The sequence below is a fragment of the Mauremys mutica genome, chromosome 6 (genome assembly GCF_020497125.1).
Source record: "Mauremys mutica isolate MM-2020 ecotype Southern chromosome 6, ASM2049712v1, whole genome shotgun sequence".
Classification (NCBI taxonomy): Eukaryota; Metazoa; Chordata; order Testudines; family Geoemydidae; genus Mauremys; species Mauremys mutica.
Window position 1 is genome coordinate 48,131,854 of NC_059077.1, and position 17,282 is coordinate 48,149,135.

At 46.5% G+C, this 17,282-nt stretch overlaps 1 protein-coding gene across 4 annotated transcripts in view; it reads left to right on the top strand.

The window, feature by feature from the left end:
* Positions 1–7,941: 7,941 nt before the first annotated feature.
* The window catches only part of FAM151B (family with sequence similarity 151 member B), a 68,011-nt gene continuing 58,670 nt past the window's right edge, over positions 7,942–17,282 (top strand). For 3 of the 4 annotated variants that reach the window (XM_045020768.1, XM_045020769.1, XM_045020767.1), the window contains exons 1-3: positions 7,942–8,045; positions 12,538–12,663; positions 15,024–15,189. In XM_045020768.1, the coding sequence (XP_044876703.1) occupies positions 8,030–8,045; positions 12,538–12,663; positions 15,024–15,189 (308 nt within the window). In that variant the 5' untranslated portion in view covers positions 7,942–8,029. Of the gene's footprint in view, positions 8,046–8,499; positions 8,751–12,537; positions 12,664–15,023; positions 15,190–17,282 lie in introns of those variants that run through there. The other variant, XM_045020766.1, reaches the window with a different exon arrangement.

The window sequence follows — 17,282 nt, forward strand, 5'->3', positions numbered from 1 at the left end:
CAGACCAGCATGAAATGTTTCATAGGCCTGGTCTACATGGGGGAGGGAGGAGGGGAATCTATCTAAGTTACGCAACTTCAGCTACGTGCATCTAGATTCTACTCACCGCGGTGTCTTCACTGCGGTCAGTCTACTGCTGCCGCTTCCCTGTCGACTCCGCCTGCACCTCTCGCAGTGGTGGAGTACAGGAGTCGACGGGAGAGTGCTCGGGGATCAATTTATCATGTCTAGACTAGACGCAATAAATTGATGCCTACTGGATTGATCGCTGCCCACCGATCCGGCAGGTAGTGTAGACATACCCATAGTAACTTTCCTAGTTTGGAAGACAAACCACAGGAGTGGCTCCTGGCCAAAAACTGAGGCTTTTTTAAGAAAGGTGCAGTAGTATAATCAGTGATAGACATAAAAGAATGGAGCAGAGGGGGCCACGTGCACTCCAACATCAGGTTAATCAGTCTATGCTTTAATTTTTTTTAGTTTTTAGCCCTAATGCCTATGAAAAAAAACCCTGCTAAATGTGAACTGAATACAAACTGAAGCTCTGCACAGTCTACTGGAGAAGGTGAGTGTGGACTCCCCTTCCCTCAACTACCCACCAGAACACCCCTTTATCTTAATTGTGTGTCAACGTAGGCTCTTGCTGCAGTATGGGAAAGTATCATTAACAGTTTATCATCAGTCTCCTTCACATGCAAACTTGCACCAAAATAACAGATACAAATAAAACCCAACTTAATTATTTTGCATCTGCATGGAGACAATCCACAAACATACACCAAAATAACTAAGGCCTGGTCTACGCTAGAAAGTTATATTGACATAAGTCTCCTTGCATCAACCTAGCTGTATATGTCTCTCTATTGAAATTTTTCTTTGGCCAATGTGAGTACCCCATTAAAGTGACGCAGTAACACCACCTTCCCAAATAGTGTTGAGCCATGGTTTGACCTACTGATGTCGACACAGTGCAAATGTAGACACTCTGTGATCTCTTTTAACCTCAACAGTATTCCAGCAGCTGTCTCACAGTTATGAACTACAGGGCTCAGAGACTAGAAGCCAAGCCTTCTCTTTAAAAATCTTCTGTATTTTGAAATGCCTTTTTCTGATTGCCCAGCTTGGAGAGTACACCTAGCAGCTTTTCTTTGTGCGCAAGTGCTAAACTGCCCAGGCTGGCTCAATGCTCTAGATGCATTCCTGCTTGAAGCAGATGGGAGGTATTGGATCTCTTGGGCCTGTGGGGAGAAGAGACTGTGCAGGCACAGATAGGGAATTGTCATAGAAACATGGACATTTACTAAAATTTCACAGGGGGAAGTAGGTTGGGGGGTACAATGGGGAACATCAGCAGGCATACTACAAGGTCAGAAAGGCCAACAGTCGATCTGCCAAGTCACAGACCTGCCAATTTTTACAACAAGCTGTATGTCGTACTTGACAGAGACCCCACCAGCACTTTGCAGACCACTGTAGATTCCTCTTAGGAACTGGAGACAGAGACCCCTGCAGTTAACAGCAAGCAGGAAGAAGAGGATGAGGGACCTGCAGCAGGGTGCAGGTCCAACTATGCCTATGCTGTGAGCCAACACTTTGTTGAGACTCCACTGGAGTCTAGCCAGTCCCACCAGCCAAGCACAGACAAGCCCCATGCAGTAGAAGGAACCTTGGGTAAGCGTATGCATGCATTTTTCCTTGTGGTGTTTAAATGTACATATAGCGCTTGGCCACACTCCAGCTTAGCAGGACACGGGTATAGACTTTTTTCATTTTATTTGTACTAGACAAGGTAGCAATACAACAACGGGGGTAGAGTTGGTATCCGCCTGTCATTCTCCTGTCGAATCTATGATTGGGAAAATATTGGGCTTTGAAGTAAATATATGCCAAATGTGAAATACTAGGGAGAATTGCCCTGTACTCCGAGAAGTCATCATCCAGAAAACACTTGGACAACATATTCTATAAAATAGCTTGGAATTCAAATCTCATCACAGAAAAGCTGAATGATTTTAATGACAAGCCGTTACTTCAGGGGGAAAACAAACAAACAAACCTGGAGTGCTGGGGAAAGTATGCAGCTTCTAGGTTGGGAAGAACAGCTACAAAATCAACATGAATATTTTTGTGAAGGATATCTTTCTTGTTTCAAAAATCTTCCTATAATCTTCCCAACATAAAACTTTAAGAGGAAGGTAGAATGTTTTGAATTTATATAGAATAAGAAAAAAAGATTAAGTGACATATATACTTTGCACAGATCCATTAAACATGATGATGTAGCTATTCCAAATTATGGAACTGTCAAGCCAGTCAGGTAAAATAATAGAATGGAAGTGCTCTAATCCACCCAAACACTCAGTCTTCATTGAACAAGAAAATTGTGGTGGTCTAAATATTACTAGGTTACCCTGGATTTATAGTCACATCCTCTAGAAATTTATAAAAATTCCTTAATGAAGGCCACTCTGGGGGTTCAGAGTAGAACTAAATAAATTTATTTTCCCTCACCAATAGAGTCCATTGTCAAATAATCTAGGTTTTAACCCAAATCACAAACCAGAGCATTTTAAAGATTGGAAGAGACATGGAATACATCTAGACAGATATGCAAAGAAATTTAGTTTTGATTGCTAAATAACTGACCCACTCTTCCAAGGTAACAGTACCTTCAAATTCTTCTTCAAGCAGTGTGCCTATGGGTACTCTGCCTAAGGTGACTATGCGCCAATCAGATTTTTGGCTGCAGTGCTTGTTCAGTCTGTGCATGTGCCATAGCTATCTTTGTATCCTGTACCAAAGTATAAATGGCTGTAATGGATGAACTGCCCTCAGTTTGAACTGTCCTAGCCAGAGATGGAGCATCTAATAGTGTTTGATTATGCAAATACCTGTTTCTGCACACTTGGATTAATGCTGCCCCCACGGTCAACTTCTCAACTCCAAACTGATTCATGACAGACTGGTAACAGTCTGGAATCACCAGCTTCCACACAGCACTCACCACATGCTTCTCCATCGAGAGGGTTGCTCTCATTTTGGTGTCCTTGCACCTCAGGGCTGGGTGAGCTCCGCACGCAGTTCTAGGAAGGTGGCTTTCCACATCTGGAAGTTCTGTAGCCACTGCTTGTCATCCCAGACCTGCATAATGGTGTAATCCCACCACTCAGTGCTTGTTTCCCAAGCCCAAAAGCGATGGTCTGTCATGTGAAGCTGCTCTGTGAATGTCAAAAGTAAGCTGGTATTGCTGCTTTCCATGGCACACTGCAGGTTAGGCAATTATGATTCCTATTCAGAGTGGGAGCTCATGATTAAGGCTAAGTTTTAGTCAGGGGTATTTTTAGTAAAAGTCATGAGCAGTAAAGAAAAATTCGTGACCTGTCCAGGACTTTTACTAAAAATACTCCAGACTAAAACTGGGGTGTGCCGTGGGTGCTGGTGCAGGCTCCTTACCCAGCTCCTGGGAAGCAGAGACCCTAGCTCCATGTGCTGCCTCCACTTTGCCCCAAGCAAGCAACTGTTTTTTTCTCCATCTGCCATAGACCATCTGAGCCACCTAAAGAGAAACCCTTCTGCTCTTCACACCTTGGGGACCTCTGCCCTACTGTATGATGTTCCTATCGTGGAAATCTGCAAAGCTGCTATATGGGCCTTTGTTCACATCTCAAGGCACTATGCCTTGGTGCATGTCTCTAAAGCAGATGTTAGAGTGCCTGCAATGGAAATAGTGGGGGCTGGAGTGACTGGGATCCAGCCAGGTAGCCCAGGCTCAGGCTCAGAAGCAAGACCTGGATGGGCTGGAACAGGCCCAGCAGCAGGTAGAAATCCCCAGGAACTGGCTGCACCACACACAGCCAAATCTCATACCTCCCTTCACTGCCCTCCCACCCCCCCATTTGCAAGGAGCTTCTGCCCCCAATCCATGCTACCTTTTCAGTCTGTAAAGTTCTAGACCTTTCCAAAGTTCCCACCTCAGTCAGAGGGTTCTGGATAGACATCACGTCAAGTAAAGCACCCACATGGACACTACTCAAATGAAGAGAGGTTACTTACCTTGTACTGTAATGAGTATTTTTGAGATTTGTGTTCCTATGGGTGCTCCACTACCTGTCCTCCGTTCCCTCTGCTTCAGAATTTAGTCTCCATGGGACTGTGTAGTAGAGAAGGAACTGAGGCTGGTTTATCTGTTGTAGCCCTATGTATCCTCAGTATGGATCACAAGAATTGCTAAAGCAGCTGTGTGAACTATGGCCTGGTCTACACTACGCATTTAAACCGGTTTTAGGAGCATTAAACCGATTTAACGCCACACCCGTCCACACTAAGAGGCCCTTTATATCGGTATAAAGGGCTCTTTAAACCGGTTTCTGTACTCCTCCCTAACGAGAGGAGTAGCGCTAATATCGGTATTACCATATCGGATTAGGGTTAGTGTGGCCGCAGATCGACGGTATTGGCCTCCGGGCGGTATCCCACAGTGCACCACTGACCGCTCTGGACAGCAATCTGAACTCGGATGCAGTGGCCAGTTAGACAGGAAAAGCCCCGCGAACTTTTGAATATTTCCTGTTTGCCCAGCGTGGAGCTCCGATCAGCATGGGTGGCAATGCAGTTAAAAATCAAAATAAAGAAAGAGCTCCCGCATGGACCATGTGGACGTGATCGCTGTAAGGGCAGGCAAATCTGTTCTATCAGCGCTCCGTTACAGAAGACGAATTAAAAAACATTTTTAAAAAATCTCCAGACAGACGCCATAGCAGGGACTCAGCGCACTGCTGCGTGACAAGCGTAATGGAAAGCCAAGGAATCAAATGGACGCTCATGGACTGGAGGACTCAAGCTATCCCACAGTTCCTGCAGTCTCTCTGAAAAGCATTTGCATTCTTGGCTGAGCTCCAAATGCTTCTAGGGTCAAACACCGTGTCCGCGGTGGGTCAGGGCATAGCTCGGCAATTTACGCACCCCCCCCCCCCCAGAAGTGAAAGGGAAAACAATCCTCTCTTGACTCTTTTACATGTCACCCTATCTTTACTGAATGCTGCAGATAGACGTGATGCTGCAGCACTGAACACCAACATCCTTGCTCCCCGCCCGCCATGGGTGGCTGATGGTGCAAAACGACTGGTACCCGTCCTCATCATCAGCCTATTGGCACATGGGGCAGTGCAAAAGGGCTGGTAACCATGCTGACTAGCATCCGTCAGGTCGATCAAGGGCGCCTGGCCCTAATTTTTCCTGGTAGATGGTACAGTATGGCTGATAACCATTGTCATCATAGCAACAGGGGGCTGAGCTCCGTCAGCCCCCACCCTTCATGTGTAAAAAAAAGATTCAATTGCCCCTGGACTAGTGGAGGGATGCTGGGCTCCTCTCCTCCACACTCCTTACTGTCCTGTCTGGACTATCATAGCAGCTGGAGGCTGCCTTCCACTCATTTCTCACTAACAAGTCAGTGTGTCTTATTCCTGCATTCTTTATTACTTCATCACACAAGTGGGGGGACAATGCTACGGTAGCCCAGGAAGGCTGGGGGAAGAAGGGAAGCAACAGGTGGGGTTGTTGCAGGAGCACCCCCTGTGAATAGCATACAGCTCATAATTTCTGCTGGATCTGACACAGAGCAGCTGTGCTCTCTGGTTCTATGATACACTGGTTCTCTAATACACTTGCCCATATTCTAGGCAGGACTGATTCTATTTTTAGATACCAAAAAGGAGGGATTGACTCAGGGAGTCATTCCCAATTTTGGCTTTTGCGCCCCTGGCTAAGAGCAGCCAGGGGCACTTATGACAGCAGCAAATGGTGCAAAACGACTGGTAGCCATGATCATCTTTTTACCAATTTATGGATTGGTAGATGGTGCAGTATGGCTGGTAACCATCTCTGCTGTCATGCAAAAGCAAAAGCATGCTGCTGTGTAGCGCTGCTGAATCGCCTCTGTCAGCGGCATCTAGTACACATACGGTGACAGTCACAAAAGGCAAAACAGGCTCCATGATTGCCATGCTATGGCATCTGCCAGGGCAATCCATGGAAAAAAGGCACGAAATGCTTGTCTGCCGTTGCTTTCCCAGAGGAAGGAGTGACTGACGACATTTACCCAGAACCACCCGCGACAATGATTTTTGCCTCATCAGGCACTGGGATCTCAACCCGGAAATTCCAAGGGGCGGGGGAGGCTGCGGGAACTATGGGATAGCTACGGAATAGCTACCCACAGTGCAACGCTCCAGAAGTCGATGCTGGCCTCGGACCGTGGACGCACACCACCGATTTAATGTGTTTAGTGTGGCCGTGCGCACTCGATTTTATACAATCTGTTTTACAAAACCGGTTTATGCAAATTCGGAATAGTCCCGTAGTGTAGACGTACCCTGAATGACTGCTGCCTAATTTGTCTTTGCAGACAACTTGCCTAACAAAGAAATGTCCATCTATGACATGGTCAGAATAGGATTTGGATAGAAAAGTTACCCTAGAGGAATGAGTTTTGATTTGGAAAAGAGGACCAGCAACCTCATCTACTGCATGATGAAAGAACATTTCTTTAACATAGTGTTTCAATAATACCTCACACAAGTCAGGTTAAAAAACATAGATTGAATGGGGATAAATATTGGAGAAACTGTGAAAGAGGTGGTTTTATTCATCTGATGGACATTTCCAGTCTGCCTACTAGGGTTCAATTTATAATCAAATTTTACAAATGGTTGGCTATTTATTACTACATGCTCCAGGGGCTTCCTTGTGGAAATGGTCCTATTCAAAGAAATTAATTACTCTTATCTACTACTGAAGGCCTCTCACTGGCAAAAGAAAAATTGTTAAAAAAAACTCAAGGAATGGTTCCAACAAAATTAGGAAGTTACAGAAAAAATAATGCATCAATTATGTACCCAACAAAACAGACACCACAAATAAATGCTTTGGTTACTATTTATTCGATAATTAAAATACACGTCCACAAACCAGTACACCTGTCCAATTTCTTGAATATTGTTTAAGTTGTCAATTTTACTCCTTTTAAGAACTGCACCAGAAACAAGTCTCTTTAAAACATCTAGGCTCACACCTTACACAGAGCTTTGATTATATTACTGCATGTTTCTTTACACGACAGTGTTCGCTATAATTGTTTTACTTCTGTTTACATGTTTTGTAAAGGTGTTAACACTCCCTAATATAAAAATGCCTGTGGCTCTTCACACCGCTCCGTTACTGAGGGTATTCACCTTAGTTGTGCCAGTGAGAAGCGTGGAAGGTGGTTTCTCGTTTATCCTTATGCTGCAGTTTGGGCATTAAGCCAGCCTCTGTACTGCTTGTTTAAAAATGTAAAAATACGCGGGAAAGTTGTGTAGGGCCGAGCAGCAGCCACAGAGTTCTAGGCTCGGGGCTCGTGCCCCGTAACCGTTATTTAACAGGTGTCCGGGCTGGAGCAGGCAGCGGTACCGCTACCCGGCCCGAGCCCGAAGCGGACAGGGCCGGTCACTGAGCGCTGGACATGATGCCGGCGCCACAGCAACCTGCGGTGACGTGGGGCAACGACAGCAACACGCCCCCCTCGGTTTATGCCGAACCGTTAATGTCTCCCCTGAATTGCCGTTGGGGGGGCTGGGGCATTAATCCATCCTCCAGCCCCACCAGCCGCACCCGCCCCTCCACACGCCGGCGGGGCCTCTCCGGGCCTTACCGAACCGCGCGGCTGCGCGTCCGGGCTGGCGGGCCGCGATGTGCCCAACTCGGCCCTGAGAGGGGTTTCGGGCCCCGGCACCTGGGAAGGAGACAGCAAGAGCCGCTTCTCCCGCGGGGTAAAACGGGTCCCTCCGCAGCAGCTCCAGGGCGCCCCGCCCGAGAAGACAGTCACGAGCTGCTGCGCTGCCTTACAGGAGCAACCGTTGTTCGCTGGTGCCGCGGCAACCGCGGATCCGTGCGCCCCGGCAACCGCGGATCCGTGCGCCCCAGGCCGAATCGAGTCCCGGCCGCAGGAGGCGGGGTTAAGCCGGCAGGACCCAGGCGCCTGCGCCCGGCCATGGAGGGGGAGCTCGGTAAGAGCCGGGTACCCCCCGGCTGGGTGAGGCGGCCTGGCTGGGGGTGGGGCGAGGGAGTGGTGTAGCCGAAAGGCATCGTCTGAGCCCAGCCCTGCGCCGGACCTGCCCTCCCAGACGCCCCGTCACACGGCGCCGACCCGCTGAGGTGTCGTCAGCGCCGGTGCCCGGCCCCTCGGCGCTCGCTGCTCTGGGGGGCGGTGGTAACCAAACCGCTTTCCGAGCCGCCTGGAGGCGGCAGGCGGGCAAGAGGCTCTGCCTAGGGGCGCTGGCTTTAGGGGATGGCGTGCGGGCGCCTGGCCGGCAGGACACAAATTGCAGAGCGGCTGGGCGGAAAACCGACCCCCAGACTAAACGTCGGGGAAAACCCGCCGGAACCGGAGCATATAAGTGAAGGGAGAGAAACTTCGAATTTCTGCTTTGTGACGCTAGCGGCGTTTGTGATATGACGTCATGAATCTGAGCGCGTTTGCGTCACGTCGGCCGCGTGGCAGAGTTAAAAAACCCGCGGCCGCGTTAGAGGGGCGGAAACGTTCCTGTCTCTTACATAGGTTGTCTTGTTCCAGGGAACCATGAGCTGCCCCTTCGCCGACCTCTGTACTCCGCGCCTCAGACCCAGCTAAAAGCCTACAGTCCTCCGCTGCTAGGGCCCTCCTGTCTGTGAGAGTACACGACCATAGATCCTAGAGTATGAGATGGCTCCTGGTAATTTTCCTTATAGTTCCTAGGACTTGGGATGCTCCTGGCAAGCCCCATATGGCTATCCTAAGGATGATTTTAAAGGGTGTAAACGTCAAGTCGGGGAACCCCCCCCAAGTTTTCTTTGCTCCCCATTTCCATGTTATGACTAACCTAAAGAAATTTTCTTACTGAATTTTTGTGGCGGTGAAGTGAAGTTGCAGGTAACTCAGCAGTGTGAGCGTTTCTTACCTTGTACAAAAATCGAGCTCTGAAGAAAATATAAACTCAGGAACTGCAGCATGAAGATTGCAGTTCTCAAACAAGGCACCCAAACTATCTGACCCATCTGTAACAGTCCAATTTTATTAGTGATCAGAAAAACTAGAATGGCTTAATAGTACAATGGTGTGCTGCTTTACAGCCTTGTTTATACAGGACACACAAAAGGATTCTATGAATTCCTGCTTGTGGCAGAATGCACTGAATAGAGGCAGTCTGGTTCCTCCTTAAGAGTAGAGTCCTATAATAGCCAGGCAATTATCCAAGTGTCCTTAGACAAAGTTAGCATGTTACTTTCACAGACATCACCCCCCAATCATATTAGAACAGTTTAGTAAAAAAACCCATCAGTTAGTGTGCTGGCAAATCATCACACTTAGTAACTAAGATCTATATATGTAGACCCCTACATGGATGCAAAATTTGTATCTGCAAAAATAGTCCATGGATATAAAGCAGATATCCACGGATTTGCGGAGCTCTAGATACAAAATTTGTGTCCTCATCTGATCCACAAAACTGGTCTGTGGATATAAAATGGATATTCATGATTTGCAGGGCTCTATGTATATGAAACAAATTCTAAAATGAGCATTCTTTGTTGCAGTTTTGATAGTAGATATACATCAGGAAGATGGTGAGCTGGTATATCCAGGTGGCAAAATGAAAATAGTTTTGGTGCCTTATTTGAGAAATGCAACTAAACTCACTCGCACTCTTAAAATATTATATGCCCTCAGACTGGGAGACTGCAACCTTAACTTAATCTGAAAAGAGTTATCTGGGTTTATCAGATTTTTGTTTCCTGCTGAATCAACGGAATTTGTATGGGAATTAGAGCCCTGTATGGGATTAGTGTAGAGCCCTGCAGTGGGACCCTCTGGCATAACAGTGGGAGTGGGATTAAAAATAGTCCTACGCAGAGGTCTAATGGGAAGTACATTGTAACAATGGGACAACGATCAGAATTTACTGCCTGATGCTTCTAGGGTGATGCTAGAAGAATAGATTAACACAGTTCATCAGGTGAATGAAAGGAAGATGCCATAATGGTGAGGGTCATAAGGGCAACTGAAGCACCTATAAAACCAGGGGGATTTTATAGTTGCACTTAAAATCCCTGTAGTACGGAACCTATTATGCCGTCATTTTCTTGCCAACGGTTGAGAGGATTGTGCCCTCTACAGAAAGCAGAAGATACAACAACAGATGAGAGAGGATTATAGAATTATGGGATTATAGAATTATTTGGTTTCAATAGCACTCTTTTCTGCTCAATTTCTCTCCCCCCCCCCGCCTCCCGTATAATTTAGCTCCTCTCTCACTTTCTCCCTGTAACAAACTGGCAGTGTTTACTGAAACACCTTGTCACGGGTCAGGGCAACTTGTGTTTCCCCTTAGTGGTTCAGCAAGGGCACCTATTCTCAGGCTTCTAGCTCCCTAGCTGTTGCCTTTCTTGGGTGGAAACCTGCATCTCTCTCCCTCCTGACCAGGATATTGCACAGTTCCCTGACTATACTGTGATTTTCCCAGCAAAAGGCAGACTGCATAAGTAGGTCTGCCTCACTTCTCAGAGGTGGTACAGTAGTGTGATTGTCACAGTCATAAGTAAGGCTCCGTGTTTGTCATGGATTCCGTGACCTCTGTGACTTCTGCAGCGGCCCGTGTGGCTGGCCCAGGAGCCGCCTGAGCAGCTCAAACACCCCCTGGGCCAGTCGCACCAGCACCAGCTCCACCTCCCAGAAGCAGAAGCAGGAGTTTGGAAGTTTGGGGCTCAGGGCTGGGGATTGGGGTGCAGGGTGGTGCTTATCTCAGAGTCCAACACATGTTGCAGGGGCTCCCCTCCCTCAGCTCCTAGCTCCATGTGCTGTCTCTGCCTTCAGGCATGGCCCCTGCAGCTCCCATTGGCTGCAGTTCCCAGCCAATGAGAGCTGTAGAACTGGGGCTTGGGGCAGAGCGGAGACGACACATGGAGCTAGCAGCTGGAGGTCACTGCTTCCCAGCAGCCGGGTAGGGAGCCTGCTGCAGCCCCCTCTGAGCACCCAAGGAGGGTGGAGGATGTTTCTCTGGAGCTGTTACACAGGGCCGCCCAGAGGGGGGGGGGCTTTCTCTGGAGCTGTTACACAGGGCCGCCCCGGGCTCCGCAGGGGCCCCCAAGAGAACAGCTGAGGCTCCCGCCTCCGCCCCTCTCCTGGAGCCCTAGCGCATCAAGCGGCGTGTCTCCGGCGGGGCCCCTGAGCCCTGCCCCGCCCCGAGCCGCGTGGACAGGGGGTGGGGCTGCGAGCTCCGGGCTGAGCTCAGCTCCCTCCACTCGGCGTGGAGCTCCCAGCCCCGCCCCCTCACCACGCGGCTCTGAGCGGGATGGAGCTCAGGCCCTGCCAGGGACAGCTGCAGCTGTCGGGCGAGGCGCTGAGGCTCCGGGTGAGGAGGGAGCCGGGGATAAGAGGCTGGGGCCGGGGGGGGTTGGCTAAGGGGCAGGGAGTCCTGGGGACAGTCAGGGCACAGGGAGGGGGCGGAGGTTGGGGGAGCGGTCAGGGGACAGGAAATGGGGGGTTGGATTGTGGGTGTTCTGGGGGGGTGTGGATAGGGTCAGGGCCGCCCAGAGGGGGCGGGGCAAGAGGGCGCAGGAGCTTCTTCGCTTCGGAAGGACCCCCCACTGGCGAATTACCGCCGAAGCAGGACCCGCCGCCGACGTGCAGCCGGGTCTTCGGCGGTAATTCGGCGGCGGGGGGGTCCTTCTGTTCCGGGACCCGCCGCCGAAGTGCCCCGAAGACCCGCGGTGGGGGCTGCACTTCGGCGGCGGGTCCCGCTTCGGCGGTAATTCGGCGGCGGGGGGTTCCCGCCGTGGGTCTTCGGGGCACTTCGGCGGCGGGTCCCGGAACGGAAGGGCCCCCCGCTGCCGAAGACCCCGGGCCCCTGGAATCCTCTGGGCGGCCCTGCTGTTACAACCTCAATGAATTTGCCTGATCATCCCCTACTGTTATCCTAGATACCGTTCCCTGGAAATACACACAATCCCTCAGTAACCACAGACAATAGCATTTTTAATACAATGGACTCCCAAGATGTTAAACTCAATTAAATAAGGTTTGTCCAAGATGTTACAGGATACTATCTGTCACACACCCACTCTGTCTGTTAATAGCTGCTAATCCTGCTGATTTATTGAGCAGCGTTAGCAAGTTAAATGCTACCTCACTGTTTATAAGAGCAGTGCAAATTACACCATGAAAAGAGAAGATTAAAGATGAGGACTGAGTACAGTAGTCTTTTGGGAGGAACCTTAGGAACAGCCAAAACCAGGAGAAGGTTTTTATCTTATTTTCTTTGATAGTAAACTAAATCCCCAGGAAGAAGTTGAATTTGGACTTCATGTAGTGTGTGGATTGTGTTTTTTAGAGCAGGATTGGAAAGGCATCTGCTTATTCTCTTCTTGTCTGATGTTTTTCTTCCTTTTCCAGTTGCAGTGGTAAGAAGGTATTTTAAACTTTTTTTATGTATGTAGTACTTACTTTAAATATTATTGATATAGGAGCTTGGAATGAAAATGTATTGGATTATTTTCTGAATACTAACCAGATTAAAACCAGAGATGGAGCAGAAATTATCTGGTATCATGCAGCAAACAATAAATCACAAATGAAAGAGGCAATACAAAGTAAGTATTGTATGTGTATTTTGGAAAATGGATCTGTCAATATCATTGTTTTCATGTGAAATATTTTTATGATGCTCTAAGCTTAGTTTGGTGACATAACATAGAATATAGTGTTGCAGAGTCCAAAGTTAAGATGTAATTAAATTCCATTTGGATTTGTGGAAAGCACAGACTCAGTTTGGTTCTTTTGGGGAAACAATCTTTATTTGTCTCCTAAATGAGTACATTGATAATTTTACACCCCAAGAAGCACGTCTGCCAAATGCAAGTGATTTAACTGTTATCAAGATTGTTACCCCACATACTGAACTGCCATCCACATTTGTAAGGATGTTGAGACTTGGCTATTAAATGTAGAATGTGTCTCTCTTGGGACCATAAAAGTTAGCTTAGTTGTGCTGTCATCCATATTGACAAAGCACAAGTATGGATATTACAATTAATAGTTTTGTTCATTCCATTACCCACGCTATCTTCGTGAGTGGTGTATTCACTTCTGTTGAAGGCACAAACTTAACAGTCTTGCAGGTGAATAGCTGGTGAATGCTGCATCCAAAAATAACTTGTATCTTTGTCATGAGCTGAAGTAGCATAGTACATTTCAAGATGTCATTGACTACGATTATTCACCTGATTTTTTTCTGCTTAATTTTTAATAATTGCTAACCAGTTATTTTGTCTCACTAAATAAACAACTACTCTCTGTTGTCCTCTCTTAAGCAACCACCCTGTTTTTGTCCCTATCCAGTTGAAGATGTCACTTATTAATAGACCTTGAGTGGAACTTTCAAAGTGCAAACTGGTCAGTCCTCATTGCTGGCAGATAAGCCACTATGTAAAATTCCACTTATGTATGTGAACTGTGCATTTAGATTAAATAAATCCAATGTTCCTTTTGTGGTGACAGATACATATATACCAAAGTGGGGCATTTCTGTAGTTATGTGACTAGTTTCACAGTCTTAATATTGAATCCACTCCTGAGTTCACTTGATATCTGCCAACAATGAAGAACAATGATTGAAGGATTTTGCACACTTAAATTGAACTTGTGTGAGCTATTCTATGATACACAGATGCAGATAACTACCCAAAATGTCACCAAAATCTGTCATTCCCATCAGAGAATACAAAAACTTCTGCCAATAGGCTTCATTCATTTTTCTGGAGTGACAGGGGTGATCTTGGTCTTCTGTCTCAGTTGATAGTGATGACTGTGATCTATTCATCAGTTACATTGCAAAACCTGGTGACTCCATGTTTCCAAAACAGTCTAGGGTTCCAAGGATTTGAGGTCTTATATTAACAGATCATCTTCTTCTATTAATTGCTTTTTAAAATAAAAGTTTAAAATATTTTAATGTGACTATATTGGATAATCTTTCTTAGAAGCTCTGAACTGTTTTTTTTTGTTTTTTTCCCCTTTCATGAAGATTTAATTACCTCAAATTATTAGATTTTGTTTCCAGTGGAATTTAATTTGATTTGTGAAGGAATTAGGAAAATACGTAACTCAGCTATTCTGCTGCCTACTGAAAGTAAAGTTATGTCTCATTATGTCTCAAGTTTTTAAATCTAAGTAACTTAAAATATGTGTGTGTGCATGAATATATATGCATATATATATATATGTATTGTAGGTGGGGCTGGTAGGACTGCCTCTTAAGATTGCCAGACACTTTCCTTTATGAGTCTGTTTTCCTTTTCTTATAACTTTGCCGTTTTTAACATTTGGGCTGAAGTTCTCCATGCTGGCTATCTGTCTCAGGCTGAATTGTTTTGGAAAGTTTCAGCCAGGATGGTTCAGTCAGTTATGAGAATGGGGCTAAGGAAAGATAAATTATTTTGGCCATATTAAAAAAAATCAAAGTTTTCTTTGAGAAACTCTGGCACACCCATACTTTGTAGAAGGAGCTTGAAATTTGGTAGGGGAATGGCCTTATGAGAGATGCCTTTTCTGTTTCTGGGTGAAAATCCATTCAAATCTGGCAAAGTTATAAGCCTTTGAAAAACTGCAGTTCATACAGGTTTAGTAGAGACTTCTTAAAGTTTAGCAGCTAAAATCTAAAATTCTATCCTCACTAAGTATGTTCCATTCCCTCTAGATCCTAGTACTGACCAGACTGCACATGCGCCATACCCACAGAATGACTAAGCATGCTCCACCCTTTCATAGCTCCTATTCGTGACTGACTGAGCATACTCTGTAAAGACAGTGCAACTGAGCATGCTCCATCCCCTTTGCATTCTTATACTGTTAGTTTAATGTCGTTTTTGTGTGTAATATATAATACACATGCACAGAATCTGAAAAGTTGGGGATCTGGATATGTCACAATATTAATATTTTAAATGAACAGGTGCTGCTCATATGGTAGAAGCAGATATTCTTCTTTGTGGTGAGGAAGAAGGAAATGGTGAACCAATCATGGCTCATCCTCCTGAAACTAAGAGTGACAACACATTGCAGGCATGGCTAAATGAGATTGTGAACACTAAAAAAGGCATCAAACTGGATTTTAAGAGGTATGTAAAAGATTCACAAGGACTCTGCATTATTATTATTTATTAATAATTACCACCAACTGGTTGTGTGTTGGTGCTGCCCATTGTACGCAAACATCTGTTTTACAGAACTTTTATTAACAATACATTTTACTCTAATGTATGCATTACTGAATGGTGAAATACAATCAAACATCAAACAGCTACTGTTTTTGTTTGTTTTGAGAACAAATTAGCTGTTTTGGAGAATGAGATTAGGGAAAAAGAACTTGTTAAATAACTCTTACCACCTTTTCCTCAAGAAGTCCTCATGCCTTTATGCTTTGGAGCACAGATTTGCAATTTAACAACTTTTATGTGAAGGATGTGTCTTTTGCAGTTCCTGTGAAAATCCACTCAAATTTGGTTAAGTTGTAAACTTCTGGAAATTGCTGTTTGCATGTGCTCAGTGAAGATTCGTTAGAGACTGTTAACATTCTTCAAAGATTCTGTCTGTACTGAGCATGCTTCAACCTAGGGATGCAGGTGCAGGATTTTCCCTGCAATTTATCCTTCTGGCTACTAGGGGCCACTGTTGCATCAGGCACTGGAGCTGAGATCAGAGAGACTTTCTCTCTAGGGCTCTCAAAGCGGTCCCAACCCCACTGGCATTCAGGCATCATGGAGGTGAAGAGGTAACTGTCCTGGTACAAATACAGATTGGTAAAGCCCCACGTTTTTCACAAATGCAAAGTAACAAACAGAAAGGAAAAGAACCTTTAAAAACAACATAAAATGAAAAACTGACCACGCAGCAGCAGCTCCTGTCCTGTGGGGCTGGGGCCAGTTCCCTGTTCTGGGCATTGCAACCCGGTCCATGGTCACAGTGCTGCTCATTCAAATTTGGCCTGGTCACCCTTCCAAAGGGCCACTCACCCAACAGTAGGACATGACTCCCCGCCTCAGGACCTCCCACCCCTCTGGAGGAGAAGGGCTAGATGGGGTGTTGGGGTTTAGTGTGGGAGGGGGAATATATGAGGGGTTAGGGGAGGGGCCACTGGGACTGATGGGGGGAGCTGGGGTGCTGGGTCTCAATACAGGAGGGGGAATATTTGAGGAGGGTAGGGAAGAGTTTTCTGGGGCTAATGGGGATTTTTGCGGGGTGAGATTTAATTGAGAAGGGTGTATATAAGGAGGGATGGAGGGACTTGCAGAGGGTCCATGGGGATAGGAGCAGAAGGGTGCAGGGAGTCATGGGAGTGTATAGGAGCCGAGAGGGTAGGGCATAAAAGTTGGGGTGGATAGACAGTGTGTGTGGGATCTGGGGGCTGGAGAGATTGGTTATGAACAGAGACACATAGAGGCTGGGCTGAAGGGTAGAAGGATAAATAACCACTAGAAACAATCCATTTCAGAATCTCAAATCTACCTCAGGATTTCCAAGTTTCTGCATTTTTCTGATGTCAGCAAATAGTTGTGAAACCCACCGACAAAGTGTGTGTCTTATCTCTGTGTAGTGAATGGTCCACATAGCAATGGTGGGCTTTTATCCTCTCCAGTTACTCTATTAGCTCAAGAGGCAGAGGTATTGTGTATTCCTCATTTTCTTTGTGTCCATTTTCAGAGAGATAACTGGATTTTCAGAAGTACTGAGGGTGGAAAACTGAAAAATATTTGTATTATAAATATCTCTTTGAGTGCTTGTTCATGTCAATTCCAATCAGGTGTGCGCATGCCGCGTGCATGACAGACAGAAGATTTTCCCTAGCAGTATCCATAGGGTCAGCCTGGGCGCTCCCTGGAGTTGCGCCTTCATGGCGCTCAATATAGGGCCCTGCCAACCCACCACCCCCTCAGTTCCTTCTTACTGCCTGTGACGGCTAGCTGGAACTCCCCATTTAGGTTGACCAGACAGCAAGTGTGAAAAATCGGGACAGGCGGTGGGGGGTAATAGCCACTTATAGAAGAAAAAGCCCCAAATATCGGGACTGTCCCTATAAAAAAGGGACATCTGGTCACCCTATCCCCATTGCTCTTGTCTGGGCAAGCACGTGTTCTTCGCAGTGTCCTTTTTAGTGTATAGAGTAGTAATATAGTTAGTGTAAATAGCTTCATAAGTTTCCTTTAGGGGGCTT